Source organism: Uloborus diversus, chromosome 7 (genome assembly GCF_026930045.1).
Source record: "Uloborus diversus isolate 005 chromosome 7, Udiv.v.3.1, whole genome shotgun sequence".
NCBI lineage: Eukaryota > Metazoa > Arthropoda > Arachnida > Araneae > Uloboridae > Uloborus > Uloborus diversus.
The window spans coordinates 68,145,448-68,164,915 of record NC_072737.1 but is presented as its reverse complement, the minus strand read 5'-3'; the positions used below and the strand labels follow the sequence as shown (position 1 = coordinate 68,164,915).

The window sequence follows — 19,468 nt, the reverse complement described above, 5'->3', positions numbered from 1 at the left end:
ATAACTCTCAGCTGTTTTACAATGCATAGGAAAATAACGTACCCAGTCATTATGTAGATTAAATCATATTTGAGAAAGGATACATTTTAAATATCTCAAGTGATACAAATTTCATAATTTTTAAGAATTTCTTAAAATACGCAAAGTGTAATGAAATTGTACTGTAGATTATAATCTTAAACGTAAGTTCCTTTCAACAGTTAAACCTAATAAAGTGGAAGACATAGACAGTGTTGAAGTCCTTTGGTTTGCAAAGTACCCCTGAATAAATTATTATATTTTTATGAGGGCTAGTGAATCTTTGTCGAGCTTTCGGTTTATATATACAAAATGAAATACAGTAAATTAAACAGATATATATTTTTTCTGATTCGGGGGAAGGGGGGGGGGGCGTAAACTGGCACCAAAATGATCAAAAAAATTGTTTTTTTAAATACTTTACTTAATTTGCAATGATGTTTAATTTTACCTTTTTTTTTTTTTTTCTTTTTTCTTTTTCTTTTTTTTTTTTTTTTAACCGAAAAGACCTGCTTTCCGAGTACAACAAATAGAAACAGAACAAATAGATTTAATTTCAGCTTTATTAATTTAAATTTGTTTGGACTGGTTTAAATGAACTCTAAGAAAAATATTTACCAGTTAAAAAAGAAAGGTGGAGTCGACTTCCACTACCAACTTGCGCACAAAATACTCATCGTTTATTGTACTTCAATACATCCGAAACCTTAGTTTAATGAAACAGAGCAGTTTAATTTTAGGGCTGACTTATCAATTTAAAAAACATTTCAATTTAAAAAAAAAGGTAAATATGAAACGAGAACATTTCGATGCATTGCAAAAAAAAAAAAAAAAAGTAATGTCCCAGCACTCTTAATCGTAATAGCAGCCTCGTGAAATCAATTGCCTTGCGTGTTCAAATATGTTTCAGACAATTGCAAAGCATTTGATCAAGTTGAAATTCTCATAGTTAACTTTTACGTGCAAACCTTTCCGGTGAATTGGGAATCATTCTTCATCGTGTTTAATATTTGCTACCTTTATTGATTTCAGCAAAACATAATTTTTTGCTTACAAATTTGTTAGATAGTATTCATTTATAAAATGAATGTGTATCAACTTGTTTATGTATTTATCTGTTTATATGCTTTTAAACATGTGTGTGCAGTTATTTTAACTTTGTTTTTATTCAAATTTAGAGCATAGGTTTTTCTATACTGTAGCCGAGAAGTTTCGGTTTATTAAATCAGATATCGTGCACGAACTTACTATCAAGCAGTTAAAAATCATGACATTTTATAAAATCATATCGTGAAACTTTCTGCAGGAATTTTATTGTGATGCATTAGTTAACTTTTCCTGCAAATTTGATTAGGGCTTTGAACACAGATACTTTGACCAAATCAAATATGCTGGATTTGCTTTACAACATTCTCAATAGAGTTAACATTCAATGAATTGACTTACTGTAATATGAAGTACTCATTTATTGAAGATGTCCTGGACATAAGTTCGAACTAGTTAAGGATCTGTAAAAGGTGTTATATCACATGATTTGCTTCATCGATTTTGCGGGGAGCCATTCTGTTTGAGTTGTCTAAGAGAAGAAGATTTTGACTTTAAAATTAAAATTTTTAGCCCGTTTGGAACGCTGTCGTTAAAAATAGACTTCAAAACATTGCACCATCTTTGAACGACAACGCATGGGAGCAAAAGTGTTTCTATTGCTAACTTATAGCATGGGTTTGAGAACAAGACCACTGACCAAGGACGAGCTGATTTACTTTTTGGTTGAAAGATGCAAAATTCTAATATTAGCACAACTCCAACAATCGTTATTGATAAAGCAAACGGCTATTCTCATTTTAACAAATGAAATCATTCAATGCTTTGTTCTTTGATGTCATCTGTCAGAGCCGCACTCTAACAGATGTTTGTATTCAAAACGGTCTCGTTTTCTAAGCATCTGTTTACTTTAAATCTAGAAAAAGGCTGTATCACTGATTACAAACGATAAGAAGAATATTCACCAATTCAAACGCTCCAAGTTGTCATCAAAAGAATAGACATTTTAAATTAATTTAACTTTTATTGCTCTTTCTCCGTCTCACAACTCGAAATCTCTTTCCTGCTGGAGTAGCTTTTCCTTCTCTGTAGGTAGGAATGTCTTCACCATCATGTTTAGAGTAGATTTTAGGATGCTTCCTTACTTTCCTCCGCAAAACTCGCTTTTTATGTTTGCGTTTGCGTTTCTCGCCTTCCTTTTTGGCGATCCGGGGTGTTTCACTTGGCGTTGCTTGAGTGTAAGAGTTGCTGGAATCGTAGTCAATGACACCTCTTTCTCCATAGTCGTGGTGAACTTTTGGCGCTGGAGCAATTTTGGCTGGATATCGATGAACTGCCTGAGGGCTTGCGGCAGACGGAATTGGAAGAACATAGTGCTCAGGTTGTACGTTGTGTACAACTCCAGCTTCGAAATCCTTCACGTGACGAAGGAAACTGTTCGGGGTTTCTGCAGAAGATGGAGCTGCCTGGCGGGATTGATAATCACTTGCTTTTGGGACTTCATTGTGGTAGCTATCTGAAAGCAATCGCTCCCTGTGGTAGTCGAGGTTTTGTAGAGTGACAGAGGGCTCTTCAGCATGGTGACTTTCATAGAGCTGCAGGGATGGTGAATCTTGGTGGTGGTAATCCAAAGTTTGTAAAGCGAGTTTTCGTGGCTCCCGGTAGAGATCGAAGTTGATATCATAGAGGGACAGTGAGTTGTCACAACGAACATTGAACCACCAGTTGCAGACTCTGGTATATTGATCAAAGACGGTCCCGTTTGGACACAAAAAGCGATCATGTCGTCCATCTGGTTGACAATAATGCCACATCTGAAAAAGAAAAGAAGCATGACAGTAAAAGAAGTTTTCATAATCAATTTTCTGATGGGAATGTTGGACCGTTTTAAACTGACTAAATCTTCATTTAGATTGCATTTAACTTAATAGAATCGAGTGTTCATTGTACGCAATTCATCTTACATACAGCTATATATCCGACTGCTTGAACAAAACAATCTTTGCTTTAACCTCCATATATTCTAGAACAGAAAACCAGTGAAATTGACCACCCTTATAAGTTACCATCTGTCTAATTTGACTGTTTTCTTCAGTTGCAGAATTAGTCCTGTATCATAGGAGAAATAACATGCTTCAACCTAATTTTTTTTTTTCTTTTTCTCTTTTTGAAAAAAAAAAAAAAAAAGGGTAATCTTTTTGATTCGATAAGTAAGATTTTTATTTTAAATGGTTTCTTTTAAAAACTATTTCGTATTATTTTTAAAGCTTTTATATCGGTAAAAAAAATTTAAATCCACCCCCCCCCCCAAAAAAAAGGAAAATACCCGCTCTAAGAAAATGATGTTAAATGTTGTTTAAATAGATATAGCAACAAAATTCTTGACACATACGAAACTCGTTTCTCAGAAGTTCTCTATGAGAAAAACATTGCATCTGACGCTTAAAAACATTTTGCCACAACACTCAAATTGAAATAAGAAGGAAACTTTTCAGACCTATCCTCATTATAACTGTGACAATTTTACAACAGGTATTACTATAATTATAATCTTGTTAAAGACATTTGTTTCAGAGCAAATGCTATTAGTAAGATATACGGATGCTACTTACCTGACATTTAGTTTCTACGTCAGCATAAAATCCTGGGGTAGAGGTATGTTCCATGCATTCAAACCCGGTTGTGGGCAAGTAAGAGTACGTAGGATAATCTACTCCTGGGGAACCAGGGATGGCTGAAAGATCTCCATAGTTCTCTGGATAATAGTCTTCGGGAGCAATACCATTACCGAATGGACTGCCAACCTTATTAAGAAGAGAAAATGGTTTAATATTGGTACCAGTCAGTGGCGGCGATTGGAGGGGGGAGGCAAGGGTGTACAACCCTCCCCCATTTTATGGCTAATTTATTTTATTTTTCAATTTAGGAACCAAAACTTTGAATTATAAAAATAAGTTTATGTATTCATTGGTTTAGTGTATTAATAAATCAATTGTTTTACTTAAAAAAGCCAAATTTGTTTAATGAAATTATTACCAAGTGTTTGTGACTTTTTAAAATACTTTTGGGGTAAATAATGTAGGGGAAAAGGGGGCACATGAGAACACTTTTTTCATTTCTTAATTTCTCAGAAAATAATATCAATTTCTGATTTAAAAAAAATTCCCATGATTGAATAGTCTTTTTTTTGCGCCATGGATTTTTTTTCCAGATTTTTAAAAAACATATTTCTTTGCTTTATGGAATTTTTAAAAAATGTCTTCTATTGCTCACATGAGCCCCTATAGAGGGGTACACGTGGAGCATCATATTTCCAAGAAAAATTCGTTATAATGAAGCATGTGTACGTATATTTCAATTTCATTCAAGGATTTGTGACCTACACTGTGTCAGTTTGTAAAGTTTATTCTTGTATAGTGCATTTAAGCTTCATACAGACTATGATGATGAATTTTAAAATTATTCTAAACTGCAGTTTTTAGTCATGGGAAAATCTTTTGTTTTCATTTTCCTTGCAAACATTATATAACACTAACTTTTTGCCAACTATTTAATAATTAAAGAATTAAAAAAGTAAAAAATAATAAAATAAATAATTAATAATTATGTAATAATAATTAACAATAAATTTACAAATTGATTGCAGTGAAACAACAGTTATAAATATTTAACACCTCTGTTAAAAGAAGGTATCTTTAGAAATGAGGCAGCGAGAAGCAAACGGATGTACGTGCTAAAATTAAAAACTTGGAGATAACCAGTACAAATGGAAGGTGAACCTCTTTTCTGCTTTGGGACAAGAGATAGTACTAGTAACCCTAGGTGCTGCTATGGTGCATAATTTAGAAAAGAAAATCAATAAAAGCCTACCTAGGACAGCAACTTTAAACGCGTTTTACTTAAAACTTGAAACTCCACTGGCATCCGTTTGCTTCTTGCTGCTTCAAATGTGGTGTTGGTTCATGAAGAAGCACGCTCGTTTAGTTCTGTACGAACTTCATGTATCATTTTTCTCCAAAATCTTTCGAAGGACAGAAAAAGTAGTCGAAAATTTCAGACATTTCGCAAACAATACAAACTGGAAGCAGCAATAGTCAGAAAGTCACTCTCAAAATTATAAAACTTTACTATTATTAATTCTAAGTGTTAAAAAAATCTTCTTAGAATAAAAAATAAAAAAAGAGTAAACAAATGAAAGATTTTATTACATTTCCCTGAAATAATCCCGTCGGCTATGTGATGAAACTTAATTGCAACTCCGTGTTACTTACTTCATTGCCGTAGGGATAGTCGACCGGCACTGCAACTGGACCATGATAGACCGGCTGACTGGGGCTATTTTCTGCAGGATAGGCCGAGTAGACCGGATCTTGAGCCTCTACATACACTGGCGGTGCGTGCTGGTAATGCTGATCTGCCACCCTCACCACGTGGATGGGTTCTATAGGATGCACATCTGGCGATGACTTGATGTGACGGTCATCATCGTACAGTTCCAGTTTGACGGGGATTTCGTGCGATGCATCTCCAGGGGCAGATATCAAAATAGGTATTCGGTATGATTCCTGGGAGGAAAACAATTGTGTAAATTGATTTAATTTCTAGACATTCCTCATAGAATGGATAATAAAAACGCAGAGTGTCAAAATAAAATGTACTTTACACACTGACTTTTTGAATGACTATAGCACTGACAGTTTTTATGATTTAGATTGTTCCAAAAATGAAAGCAATGTTTAGAAATGTAGTAACCAGCCATTTAAAGATTATTTCCAAATTGAAAGCCATTGACTGTGGTCCAGCTACAGCCGAAACGTTTCTAACCGTTTCAATTGGTATTTTGCGCTGCAAACATTGTGGTAGAAATGCGACTTGAAAAAAAAAAAAAAAAAAAAAAACTAAGTATCAATTGAAATGGTTAGAAATGTTTTGGATACATTCGGCCTCTATTATTAACTATGCCTGGAGCACAACGGCCGACAATTCGAATATTTTACTAAATTGTTGGTTCCTAGATTTGCTGACCTTATTTTACTTTTTTGTAACAATTCTGTAGCATAATAATTGTTTGTATTACAATCATTCACAGGGTGTACGCATGCTATTGGGACACTCTGTACATGTACATTAGGGTGGTTCAAAAAAACTTTTTTTTCAGCTTCATGTCCAGGACACCCCCTATTTTTTTTAGACTTACTAATAATATTATGCTGTAAAAGTTTTAGCTTCTTACTAAAATTTTAAGAGGGTGATCAATACCCTTTCACTTTAACGTTAGCCGTAGCATAAAAAATGTCACAAATTTAGAAAGATTTAATTTCCCCACCTGTTTTTTGCAAATAATTATTTTATTGCAATGTAATATGCATATTACCCTTGTATATTATGATATGTAGCATTGTTTTTTCAGTTTAATGAATTTTTTTAACTCCCCTCCCCTTACGTATGAAGTTTGGGGGAGGTGGTTGAGCACCCACCCTCTTTCAGTTGAAATAGGGAGCTAAAATTCTTGCAGTATATTACTATCCACAAGTCTAGAAATATTAAAGGGTGTCCTGTTATCGAGGAGAAACTTTTTTTCACATACATTTTGAACCACCCTGCGCTAGCATATTAATAAAATAAATGATCAACGTGAGAAAGTGCAAATCTTCTTCTTCTTCTTCTTCTTCAAAAAAGAAAAAAAAAAAAACAGATTATAGTTACTGCAAGGTTACACTTGAACCTCATCTTCAGCACTTAAAATCAATCAACTCTCGATACCTCGAAATCTTATAACTCGAACATTCCTTTATCTCGAATTTTCTACTGGGCTCCAAACTCTGGAAGAAGGATGTGAGAACTTTCCCCAGCTAGAACTACCAATAATTCGAAGGCTTTATTAGTGGGTTTCTTGGGATCTCGAGTTATTCCAGTAGTATTTGCAAATTTTGGATTCTTCTGAGTGATAGTGAACGGGATAGTGTACCACAACACACCTATATGAAAACAGTGATCCCTCTAAATTTCCCCTTTCTTTATTACGGAAAAGTGGAAAACTTCAAAAGAAATGTATAATGGGAATAATAAGATAATTTCGCAATCCGTTTGCATTCTTCTGAGTGGCCTGTACGAAAGCAATGCCCCCCGAACTCCCCTTCCTTTATAACTAATAACTGAAAAACTCCAGCAGAAATTTAGAATGGAAAGTATAAGATATTTTTACAAATTTTGTACTCCTATGAGTAGAGTGTCGTGCACCACACTGGCCCATACGAAGGCAGTGTCCTCCGAGCACCCCCTTCTTTCATTACGGAAAACTGGAAAACTTCAGCAGAAATTTATACTGGGAAGTACGAGTACGTAGTTTATCTCCATTCTGAACCCTCATGGGACCAAACAAAAGTGCTCCGATTATGGGGGTGTTCATTAGAGAAGGGAACTGGATAATGCTTATGTATTCGCGGGACCATCAAAATGTGTTCAGAATTCTGAAGTGTTCACATTGGGGAATGTTCGGATAGAGAGCGTTCAATGTGAAAGATGTTTTTTCAATTTTTGCAGTGCTGTGAGAAGAACTCATGCACCACAATAAGACCATTCAAAAACCAGGGGTGCCCCCCTTAAGATCAAAGGCTCTACCCACCCCCCTAAATGGCGTGAAGCTCCCCTCCTCAAAGCAAGAGCCCCCCTCCAAAACAGTGAAAATTACTCCTCAAAACACCCCTCCCCCTTAAAAATTTCAATGGCGCAATCTGCGCCATGATCCCTCTAGGTGAGCGCCCCTGCAAAAACAGTGCCTCCTGAACTTCTCGTTCTTTTATTACGGAAAACTAAAAAACTTCAGCAAGCATTTATAATGGGAAGTGTAAGATATTTTTGCTCTCCTCTGAGTGGCAGTGAACGGGCTCGTGCACCACAACAAACTCGTGCGAAAACAATGCACTGAAATGGCGACTTTTTTTCCTGAGAAAAGCTCACAAGTAACGACTATTTATCAACGATAGTGAAACAGATAAATGTAAATTCAGGTTGGAAATGATCGCCTATAAACGTCAAAAAATACTTTCCCTTGAAGATAAGCCGTCAACATGACTTTATGTGACCTTATCTGATTTTAACAGCACATCGGACTCGGTCGGCACTTTCCCTATTTCTGATGTCATACGAAGGCTGATCTCTTCATTGAACAATGACGCTCGTTCATTTACGTGTTCCATACTATTCATAGTTGCGTAATTTCTTATTCGGTTCTTCTTCGGGGAAGTCGAAAAAATGGGGAACACATTGTCCTTAGATCTGGCGAAAATGCTAACGAACTTCAGGGTGGGTGTTTCGCGATTGTTCTTCAAAAGGGGTATTTCTTTGTATTCTTCGGACGCGACTGTTATTTATACGTTTATTCGTGATGAATACGTAATGAAGATCAGTTGATGTTAGGTAAGATTTAAATACAATATTTACAAAAGCGAATAATGCGTTGGGGAAAGTAAGCTTTATTGATTCTGTTTTTTTTTTTTTTTTTTTTTTTTTTTTTTTTTTTTTTTTGCGAAGATGGGATTTATCACTGTTTGCAATGTCAATTTTCTATATTAAGAAAGCTGACCTACATTTAATAGTTGACTAAAGGGTCTTTGAAGTAATCCAAACACTGCAACCATAGAATAGAAGATTTTTTTGAGCAATATTTTTTTTAACATATAATACCGTTTTTCTTCAACTATTTCGTAATATTTTTTATGGATATGTATTCATTGTTTAGGTAGACATACACACACTTGGAAAAAAATCACGCACACAGACACAGACACACACAAAGACATTATTCTAGCCTCTAAACGTATTTCACGCATTGAAAATTGTAAATACATCTCAAACGTTAAGTTAAGAGCATTTCTGCTCTTTATAGATAAAATAAAATTTAGCACCACGGAAATTAAAAAAAAAAAAAAAAAAGCTATTGGAATCTTAAAGTATTACGCTTGAATGTTATGTGGCCTATTAAATGCAAAATTTCAAACATTCTAAATGTTAAAAAGCAAAGTAGTACATTTCTCTTCCCTCTCTTTCCTCTTCCATTACATCCTGGGAAAGTTAATTTATTTTTTCATGGAATTGATCTTCATTCTTATATTTAGTACTTTTGTATATTCGTACACTTAAAAAATAAATAAATAAATAAGTATCTATATCTCGGTGTAGAGATATTTCTAACGCCTCTGTAAGCTTATTTCACGCACTGAAATTAGCCGAAAACATTTAAAAGAATTTCAGTGCGTCAGGCGTACTTTCAGACTTAGTATTTGAAATAAAAATCAGTATCATGGAAAGGAGCGGGATGAGGGGGGGGGGGGGGAGGCAGAATAAAAAGGCTATTACTTAAGAAAAGGTGAAATTTTCTTAAATGTGTGTTAAAATGTTCCTGGGAAAATAAATAGCTCATTAACGTATTTGAAATTGATTAGAACCTAATATGCCGTTGCTAAGATGCCTACAATATGTCCATCCCTTTCTTTTTAAAAGAAGGAAGCCTAACTTGACTTGTAAACACAACCAAATTCTCTAAACAGAGTGCTTTTAAACTTAAAAGAAGTCAATTTATGCAGAAATGCTGGCTTATTATATTGATTTTTTTATTTCCAGAATTAATTTATTGTGATATGCTTGTCAGTGTAAATTACGCTCCTGTATATTAATGAGCCCCAAAGCAGAATATTTTACGATGTTCTGCAACGTAAAACCATTTGACCAAAATTGTTCTGCAAGTACTTCAAGCATTGTACGCGAGAAAACGTGACATTTTCCACAAATTGGGTGCCAAAAATCAAAATTGTTTCATATTTCCGGAAACATTACAGCTTTCAACCAAATGACTAATTAAAGAGCACTGAATTTGGAAAATTAGTTGATCATAAAAACTAAAAAATCAAAAAAAAAAAAAAACAACTTTAACAGGGTGTCAAACCTAAACCGATTGAGATTCTCCAAAAATAGTTTATATGCTTTCTAAAATGTATAGAAAGAGCAAAGAAACAAAATTTTATAAAAATCCGAACCTAGGTGTCAAACCACATTTTTTTGGTTAATTTACATGGCAATTATGAGCAATTAAAATAATGTTACTAAATAAAGAAATTGATTTACTGAAATAATAAATAAAATGAGTCGAGTTTGGGTTGCATATAATCAAACACTTTAAAATTTTCTAAATAATTGAAATATTTTCTAGATGCAGAGGAATTGAAATCTCAAACGAGATACGCAATTTCCGGCGATGAACGTGTTTCAATGTTGGCATGTTTCCAAAACATACGTGTGTGGCGGAAATTGCAGTGGATGAAGATCGATTGGGAAAGTCCTACAAGACTTATTGAATTCAACATCGCGAACTTTCCGCCAAATTATCGTAATTTGCAAGAATTTTAGATTTTCTTCTAATTTTAAGAAATCTGCAGAATTTCTGCAAAATTTTATCTTGAGTTGGAAGATATTTGTAGAAAATCTGCAGTTTCTACAGATTTTCTGCACCGCGGTTTCTGCAGATTTTCTGCACAGCGGTTTCTGCAGATTTTCTGCACCACGGATTATGCAGATTTTCTGCGCCGCGGTTTATACAGATTTTCTGCACCGCGGTTTCTGCAGAAATTTCACTGATATCTATCTGTAGAATTTCTGCAAACAATTTGTTTGAGTTTTCCTCTCACATTTGAACAGAATTGTTCTGCAGCTCAGGCGTCTGTTCTGCGACGTACGTCGCAAATTTAGTAGTATTCTGCTTTGGGGTTAATGAGCAAAACTGTACGAAAGAGCCAAACATCCCAACAAATACAACAAAGCAACAAAATACGAGGGGGCTGTTTCGAATGTATAAATTGTGGCTCAAACTTACTCTGAAGGACTGTATTCAAACTGACATTTTATCTAACATTTAAGAAATTTGACAACCTCATATTATCCCACCCTCTATATAACTCTTTTTATAATACTTTATTTATTTCCAGAATTCATTTATTGTGATTTGTTTTCTCGTACTAATTATTCTCCAGTACGTTAACGAGCAAAACTGTATAAAAGAGTCAAACGTCCCAACAAATACAATAAAGTATCAAAGTACGAGGAAGCTGTTTAAAATAATGAAATTGTGGCTCAAACTTACCCTGAGTCACTGTATTTAAACTGTCCGTATTTTATCTCACATTTAAGAAATTCGACAACCTCTCGTTATATAACCGTCAGTATTACCCTTTTGATATTACTTTACTTATTTCCAGAATTCATACAACGATTTGTTTACTTGCATTAATTATGTCCCAGTACATTAACGAGCAAAACTGTACTAAAGAGTCAAATATCCCAACCAATACAACAAAGCATCAAAAGATGAGGAAGCTGTTTAGATAAATTATGGCTCAAACTTACCCTGAGTGACTGTATTTTAACTGACATTTTGTCTCACATTTTAGAAATTTGACAGCCTCACATAATCCCACCCTCAATCCTATATACCACCCTCTTTCGCGTTTGCCTCAATAATTTTACCTGCATTCCAAGAAGCTTGTTGCCCTTTGTTATTTCATCCAAAACTTAAGTCCCATATTCCGAGCATGTGATGGTAAATCCCTGCGTGATTGGCCTCTACTTCCGGACACAAGCACAAGCAAGCAACTCCCAATCTTCCGGCCATTCTCTAAAATATAGCACACGGAAGGAATTATGCAGCCGTGTGTGTATGTGCTGCTCACAGTACAGATGATTCCACTGACAAATAGAAGGTCTTTGTTTGAAATATCAAACAATTAGCTGTTATTACCATCAGAGACATTTATCGTTTGTATTGATGTCCCAATCACTCGCTGTCGATCTTCAGCCAACTTATGCATTGTTGTAACAACTTGTAGATCGGATCTTGATATTCCGTTGGGAACGATTATTGTTTTGCTACCGGCGAAAGTGAATTCCCGATAAGAGCATCCTCTCTGGCAGTTTTCCATTCTTCTGATGAAGGATATTAATAACACGTTTAATCATTATGCTCTGTAGCATATAAGCGGAATGTGTGTCATTAGACCTTGGCGCGGAGGTTGTAGGCGAAAAATAGATGTATTCATTTCTATTGTGGAGGGATAGATATGTTGTTGTTATGAATACTTCTTGTAAAAAATGAACGGGCCAATAAAAACTCCAGGGCAAATTTACACTACATAAAGGTTTTTTTATTTTTAAATTTCATTAAATGAGGAGTTAACTTTCAAAACAGATTCTAACCACTTTTGGAAAAAAAAAAAACTTTTTTTTTTCGTTTTCAGAATTTCTAGCTTTATTGACCCATGTATTTCTTTCTTCTCGAAGTGGTTTATATATACTGTCAAAAAATGCGTTAACTTTGGTTTTACCACCTAAACGGTGTATCTCTATATCCAGTTCCTTATTTCTCGCCAGGTCTTTTACAGCAAAGTGGAACTTATCCCTTATTTATTGGTATCCACTCATTTACTTTCATATCAAAAGGGCACATATCCAAATTTGAATTTGCCTCTTCTAATTCAAAAGTAGTTCACAAAATAGCGGAGCGAGGCACTGGCTGAGCATTTTCAATCAAGCATGATACCCGTCCGTATTAAGAGATCGCAGCACCTTGCGCCTTGTGCAAGTCTGTTTTCAGTTAGGTAAGCGCGACCAGTCTGTTTTCAGTTAGGTAAGCGCGACCTCAAATTGTGATTACTAAGCTAATATCAAATGATTGATATTGCTATTAAATTGTGATTAATTAATGATTAAATTGTGATTAATTGAAAAATTGTGATTGTTGAATATTTTGTTTCAATTTTAAAATTTATTTCTGACGAAAATGCGTGTTTTTTTTTTGCAAAAGTGATGATATCCACTGTTTTACTCCAAAAAGGAATATATATATCAAAAATAAAATTGGCAATTTAGGTCTGATAAAATTGTGAAAAAATTCCTAGACTTATGCCAATAGTTACTTGTTATTCTACCAAACATGGTGAAAAATTCGAAATTCTAACAGTTAGTGTTTGTGGGTAAAAAGTTTTTTCGATTTGCCAAAAAAATATATAACTGGAAATAATCCGTTTTGAAAGTAAACTAGAAAATGCGTGTTTTTTTTTTGCAAAAGGGATGATATCCACTGTTTTACACCAAAAGGGAATATATCCATAATAAAATTGGCAATTGAGGTCTGATAAAATTGAGGAAATATTCCTAGACTTATGCCAATAGTCACTTGTTACTCTACCAAAACATGGTGAAAATTTTGGAATTCTAACAGTTAGTGGTTGCGCATAAAACATTTTTTTCACTCAGCCAAAAAAAAAAAAAAAAAAAAAAAAAAATATATATATATATATATATATATATATATATATATATATATATATATATATATATATATATAAAAAACTGGACGTAATCCGTTTAGAAAGTAAACTCCTCCATTTTCCACATTTCTTTCTACGCGTTTGTTTAGAGCAGGGTCTGGCTAAGACTTTTGAGGATACTGAGTACGAATTTCATTTGGTGTCCCTCCTCCCCTTAATTATGCTATATATTAACGAAATATTTTGATACTTAAGTATTACAGCTTCCACGCTAATTGTGGTAATGTCTTACGTTGCATTATTAACTACGAAAACATTATACTATGTGATGTTGTCAACCTTTCGCCTGTTAGCAATAGGATCTAAATATCAAGAAATCTCTTACATTGCATCTAAAATGTAATAAAATATAATATTAAGCGTGGAGTGGTTTTGAGACTTGATTAAGAGGTTGTTCTTAAAAGTAGATTTTTTTTTCTAAATTTAAAATTTGCTTTTGGTATGGTGCGATTAGAATTCGGTTTACTTTAAAAAAAAAAAAAAACTTTAGCTACAGATTTGGTGCACCCCAAATGCTAGTTCCCTGCTTCCGTGCCCCATGTTCCCCTGCCTTAATCTGGCCCTGGTTTAGAGTAAAAATGTTTTTTTTTTTTTTAAATAATATTTTTACTTAAAATCTAACGTCTCTTTTAGCTTAAGTTTATATTAATTTTTGTCATGTTGGCAGCTTTTTTTTTTTTTTTTTCAAGTTTTCATGTTTTTTATGCACTATAAATACTTTTAGCTTTAATTCTTTAAAAATATAAGTTGCAACTTAAGTTCAATTAAGCACTTCTTTTTGCATTTCAACAAAAATTTAATGCACCAAAGTCAATATCGTTCCTTTTATCCTAAAGGTTACAGTGAACACCCTCACCACTTAATGAGCAAATAAAACCGACCGACTGAACGACAGACGCACATTTTCTACATCTCAAACACTACTTTCCAATTTTTAATTTTTCCATATTTATTTATTTTATTTATTTTGGAATATTTGTTTTTGTTTTCAGCGATACTTTTAATATGCATTTAGCCTTCTTTCATGTTTTTTCTGCTTTTTAAAAAAATCTTTACGGTAAAGTAGGCTAAAAACGGGAACTTGCCTATTTTTTTCATTTTGAAGAATATGATTTATGTCCTTCGTTTCACTGAACATGATGGAGCTTGAAATACCTATGAACAACATGTTCCAAAGTACTTTAAAATTTGAAGGTAAAATTATTTTTGAAAGACATTTACGAAATTATAACGCTTTGTATTATTCATGCAGAAAAAAGTATGATTTTGATTTTTTCCCAAAATTTTACGTTTCCCTGGTATTGTTCCATTCTCTGAATTCAATTCGCAACTCCAGAGCTCGAATACGCTACCTTGCGGTGATTAACAATACTAAAGAAAAAGGTAAAACATTCCATTCCACGTGTTTTCTTTGGGAGTAAATTACAAGCTTCAGACAGTTTGTGGTGTAATGTAATTTCAGAAGAATAGAAATAAAAGCTTCCCACAAACACAATGAAAAACTACTGTCATTCACTAAGCGTCAAAGCAAGCTATAAGTTGCGGCATTTGTTTGTTTTACCTTTTTCATCCGCCATTAGACAGTGGATGCAGCGCCCTCTATAGTTCATTGGAGTTGCGAATTAACATTTCAACAATTTTCGTCGGTAAATTCATACGTGGTTGTGGCTTTTAAATATGCAAAACGTCATACAAAATGTTTTTCTGGTGATTTATGATGTTCTCGGAACAATTGGGTGAAAGTAAAAGAAAGATTTCTGCGAGGAAATATCTATGCAAGTGGCAGTGTGTGCAAGTTACATCATCACACACAATGGGAAATCGAAACCCACGTGGCACAGTTTTGCTCACAACTAGCTAATATCTTTTTCTTTCTATTGTTCTCTGACATTTTTTTTGGTAAGATTGCTACTTATCAGAAGTCTTCCGTAATTCATTCATTAGTTCTAGCAGTGTTACGTTTTTTCCTATTTCTTCACGTTTGAAATCCTCTTCCCAGTGATGTTGAGGTAAAAACATGATACTCAGTCATAGTATTGCCTGATTGGTCTGAAAAACAATATAATTTTATAGATAAAATTCTTTACGAAATGAAAACAGATCATTCATAGTTTTTGAACTTCAACTTCAAATTCGAATGTAAAAGTTTAGCGCAAAGCCGAGAACACAAGCTGTTTAAAAGTCAATACAAAAAATTGTGTCGAATCACAAGAAACTTTCTTGTGTGTTGAGCATTTTTTGCTCTAATGAAGGGGCTCCATTATAGCCTTGAAACAGCCATTTGCAGCATTTTTTGACAATTTGAGCTTTATTATCGTTCTTTTTACTTCCTTTTAGAAAAAGGAAGTATTGTGTTCGAGAAAAAATTTTCACTCAAAAATCGGCCTTAATTTTCATTTTTCTCACCCCCGAATGAATGTTGAGTTTTTTTTTTTTTTTTGACCCGACCAAACGTGGATATATATATACCTAGGAACCTACAGACACTCGAAATATCCATTTTGACGACCCCAAGTTAATTACAACGAATTTTCTCGTGGCGTCCGTATGTACGTATGTATGTGCGTATGTGCGTATATGTGTATGTGGGTATGTGTGTATGTGTGTATGTATCTCGCATAACTCAAAAACGGTATGTCCTCGAAAGTTGAAATTTGGTACGTAGACTCCTAGTGGGATCTAGTTGAGCACCTTCAGTTTTGGTTGCATTTGGATGTTTCTAAGGGGGTCATTTGCCCCTTTTTGGGGGGAAATCATTGTTAATTTCGATGTAAACTCAAGTGGTGTTATAATTTGTCGGATACTTGGCAATATATCGCCAGTATTTAGGTCGCCAAGTTTTGTCGCCAACTTGGCGAAAAAATTTGGCGATTTTTTTAATTTTTAAATTTGATTTTAGTTTGGCCACTGTTGGTGATATTTAAAGAGTAAACAATTGAATCACATTAAAATTGCCAATGATGGGGAAATGACGTTAAATTGGAGTAAAAGGAAGTCATGTGATGCACACATCAGCTCGTTTCCTTTTTATCAAACAAATGTTGTTATAGCACAAACTGCTAAAAGAATATTTTGTTCACATGTTTTAGACAACACGAAACCCCTTTTCAATGTGTTTGAGCTCCAGAACTCTACAGCATTCACAATGTTTAAAGCAATCTAGAAGACATAATACAGTGAATAATTATTTCCATGCTATGTTGCAAGTTAGGGAATGATGCAAAGATCATGAAATTATTTTGCATCCATAAAAATTATCATATTCAATTAAAGATTTCATGAATTCACAATCATGCAAAATCTTCGCATATACAGTGCGTCCAATAGAAAAGGTGAGTGATTTAATATTTGCGGAACTATTAGCACTATCTATGAAAGAATGATTGTGTTAAATGCACGCACATTTCAATTCTTTTCTGGATTAATTTCAAAGCGTTCGCAACATCGTTTGAAACGTGATAACGCAAATTCTAGAAGAAGTCGCTTGGCCTCGGTAGAAAAAAAAATGGAGCAGCGTGCGAACATTAAATTATGTTTTAAATTGGGTAAAAGTGCCACAGAAACATTTGAATTGATTAAAACTGTTTATGGTAGTGAAGTACTGTGTCATAAGAATGTTTTTAAGTGGTATGCAAGATTTCGTGATGGTAGAGACAGCTTAGAAGATGATCCAAGACCAGGTCATTCAGTAACAGTTCGAAATGATGAGAACATTGAAAAAGTGGCCGAAATCCTACGAAATGATCGTTGTGCCTCCACTCGACTCATCGAAGAGGTTACTGGCATACCTAAATCCACTGTCCATCTCATTTTAACTGAAAATTTAGGAAAAAGGAAAGTCTGTGCTCGCTTTGTACCGCACACATTGACTGATGACCAAAAACATTGCAGAGTGGAACCCTGCAGAGGCATTCAACAAGCGGCCACTAGGGATCCAAACTTCATGGCAAACATTGCAACTGGTGATGAAACTTGGTGTTTCAAGTATGAACCACTCACAAAACGTCAGAGCGCGGAGTGGAAGAGCCCAGAAGATGCCAAACCAAAAAAAGTGCGCATGGAAAAAAGCCGAATCAAGACTCTCCTCACAATTTTCTTTGATTCGCAGTGTATCATCCATAAGGAATTCATGCCAGAAGGTGAATCAGTTAATGCTGCTTACTATTTGAGTGTTTTGAAGCGTTTATGGGCGAGAATTCATCGAGTTAGACCTAAATACCAAAACCAAGGGACATGGACTTTTTTGCATGACAATGCGCCAGCACACAAAAGCTTGATGGTACGTAACGTCTTGGCCAAAAAAAAGTACTGTGGTGCTTGATCACCTTCCTTATTCCCCTGATTTGGCTCCAGCGGATTTCTGGTTGTTCCCCAAATTGAAATTGGCAACGAAAGGCAAACATTTTGCCACAGTTTCAGATATTCAGGCAGCTATGATGGCGACAATTGGGGGCAATTCCAAAAGATGTATTTGAAGAGTGCTTCAAAAAATTTCACGATCGCTTCCAGCATTGTATTGACTCCCAAGGTGCATATTTTGAATAAATCATCTTGTGAACTAGAAAAAAATTATGTCTTGTACCTTATTTAAAATCAGTCACCTTTTCTATTGGACGCACTGTATATTTAGCAAATAAGAAGAATCATAATTAACATAAGGTTTGACACAAAACTTATAGGTATATACAAGCTATATTGCGCGACTTCGCATGGCTTACCTCGAAAATAAAAGTTATGTCAAGTGACACGTGTTCAACTATCAAGTTTGAGCAAAAAAAAAAAAAAAACTAAAATTTTGAGGCAGACTGTGGAAAAATAACCAAGAAGTAAACATTTTCAATCCCTTGATTGCAGGAAAAGCCTCAAAAACAAAAGCCAAATTTTATTTGTTCATATTCGAGAAAAAAAATGCCAACATATCTTTCATTTAATGATTTTCTTCACACTACAAATTTTAATAAAAGCATTAGCTGCGTGCCCGGCGTTGCACGGGCTACTTAAAAAATGAAAGAGATGTCCAATTGATGTTTTTGTGTTACTCTGACATCAGTTTCTAAAGCGCTAAGGAGTAAATAAATACGCGTAATGCAAGGTTTGCAAAACACCAGAAGAGCATATTTTTGGCAAAAATCTCTTTAACGTTAATCATAGTTATTAGTGATACAAGTTATGAGTATTTTCAATTAGCACAAAAGATGGAAATATATGCATTATCAACTATAATCTGTGCTCAAGTTAAAATGAATTACATCTGATAGACTATATCTGAAATATTTATGTACAATTACAATCTGCTTTTTACATAAAATGACACATATTTTGGTTGATTTCGTGAAACTAAAGCACCGAGACTAAATAAATACCAATAAGCATTAATTTAATACCAAGTCATCAGATTCCAATTTAGCTTTAGTTAAAATCCTTAAAAACAATCTTTTTTGTTCAACTGTTTCATTTAAAGAAATCCAAACAATCTTAATTTAACATGTTCTTTTAACGATACAAACTGTATTTCAAAAATAGAAACAGGAAGGAAAAAGAGAGTTATTACAATTCGAAAACTCACCCATGTGACGGGAAAAAGTTCAACAAAATAAACATAATTAGTTGCACATCCTAAATGTACCAAAATATGAGGCCGGTGAATGATAAACTTACACTTCAATCAATAAACATAGCTAAAGAAACAACTTTCATATGCTGAAAAGAGTTAAGAACGTTGAAGGTAAAAAATAAAAAAAGGTCATACGATAAAATAAAGGCTATGTCAGAATAGAGCAACCAATTTTAAATTAATTTAAAATGAAATTCTAGATGGAAACGTTGTTTTGAGATTTGGACAGCAGCCAAAAAAATCTGTTTTAAAACAATCATTAGAATTTTACTTGCTCACCCAGATGCAAAATGGCAACAGGAAAGTAATAAAAATTCCTGAATAACATTATGTTAATTAACGTTTTAATTAATGTCTCCGCTAATTAAAATCACACAATTACGAAATTGGTCCTTTCTTTGGAAAATTTCGAATT

General features: G+C 34.1%; 2 protein-coding genes across 2 annotated transcripts; one reads left to right on the top strand and one right to left on the bottom strand.

Annotated features, from left to right (window-relative positions):
* Window positions 1-1,859: 1,859 nt before the first annotated feature.
* On the bottom strand, window positions 1,860-12,032 carry LOC129226726 (uncharacterized). The gene is made up of 5 exons (XM_054861354.1): window positions 11,892-12,032; window positions 5,451-5,627; window positions 5,309-5,387; window positions 3,675-3,817; window positions 1,860-2,876 (listed from the first exon to the last, which is right to left on the bottom strand). Exons 1-5 carry the CDS (start codon window positions 12,030-12,032, stop codon window positions 2,079-2,081), a joined length of 1,338 nt encoding a protein of 445 aa, XP_054717329.1. The 3' UTR covers window positions 1,860-2,078.
* Window positions 12,033-16,944: 4,912 nt separating this feature from the next.
* LOC129226724 (protein GVQW3-like) lies at window positions 16,945-17,760 on the top strand. The gene has a single exon (XM_054861353.1). The coding sequence runs from the start codon at window positions 16,945-16,947 to the stop codon at window positions 17,758-17,760; it is 816 nt and encodes a 271-aa protein (XP_054717328.1).
* The last annotated feature ends 1,708 nt before the right edge of the window (window positions 17,761-19,468 follow it).

Coding starts and splice junctions, on each gene's coding strand:
- LOC129226726 (XM_054861354.1), bottom strand. CDS start 12,032: ATGGAAAACTGCCAGAGAGGATGCTCTTATCGGGAATTCACTTTCGCC. Junction 5,388..5,450: donor ATTACCAGCACGCACCGCCA/GTGTATGTAGAG, acceptor AGCCCCAGTCAG/CCGGTCTATCATGGTCCAGT. Junction 2,877..3,674: donor ACGTAGAAACTAAATGTCAG/GTAAGTAGCATC, acceptor TTTCTTTTTCAG/ATGTGGCATTATTGTCAACC.
- LOC129226724 (XM_054861353.1), top strand. CDS start 16,945: ATGGAGCAGCGTGCGAACATTAAATTATGTTTTAAATTGGGTAAAAGT.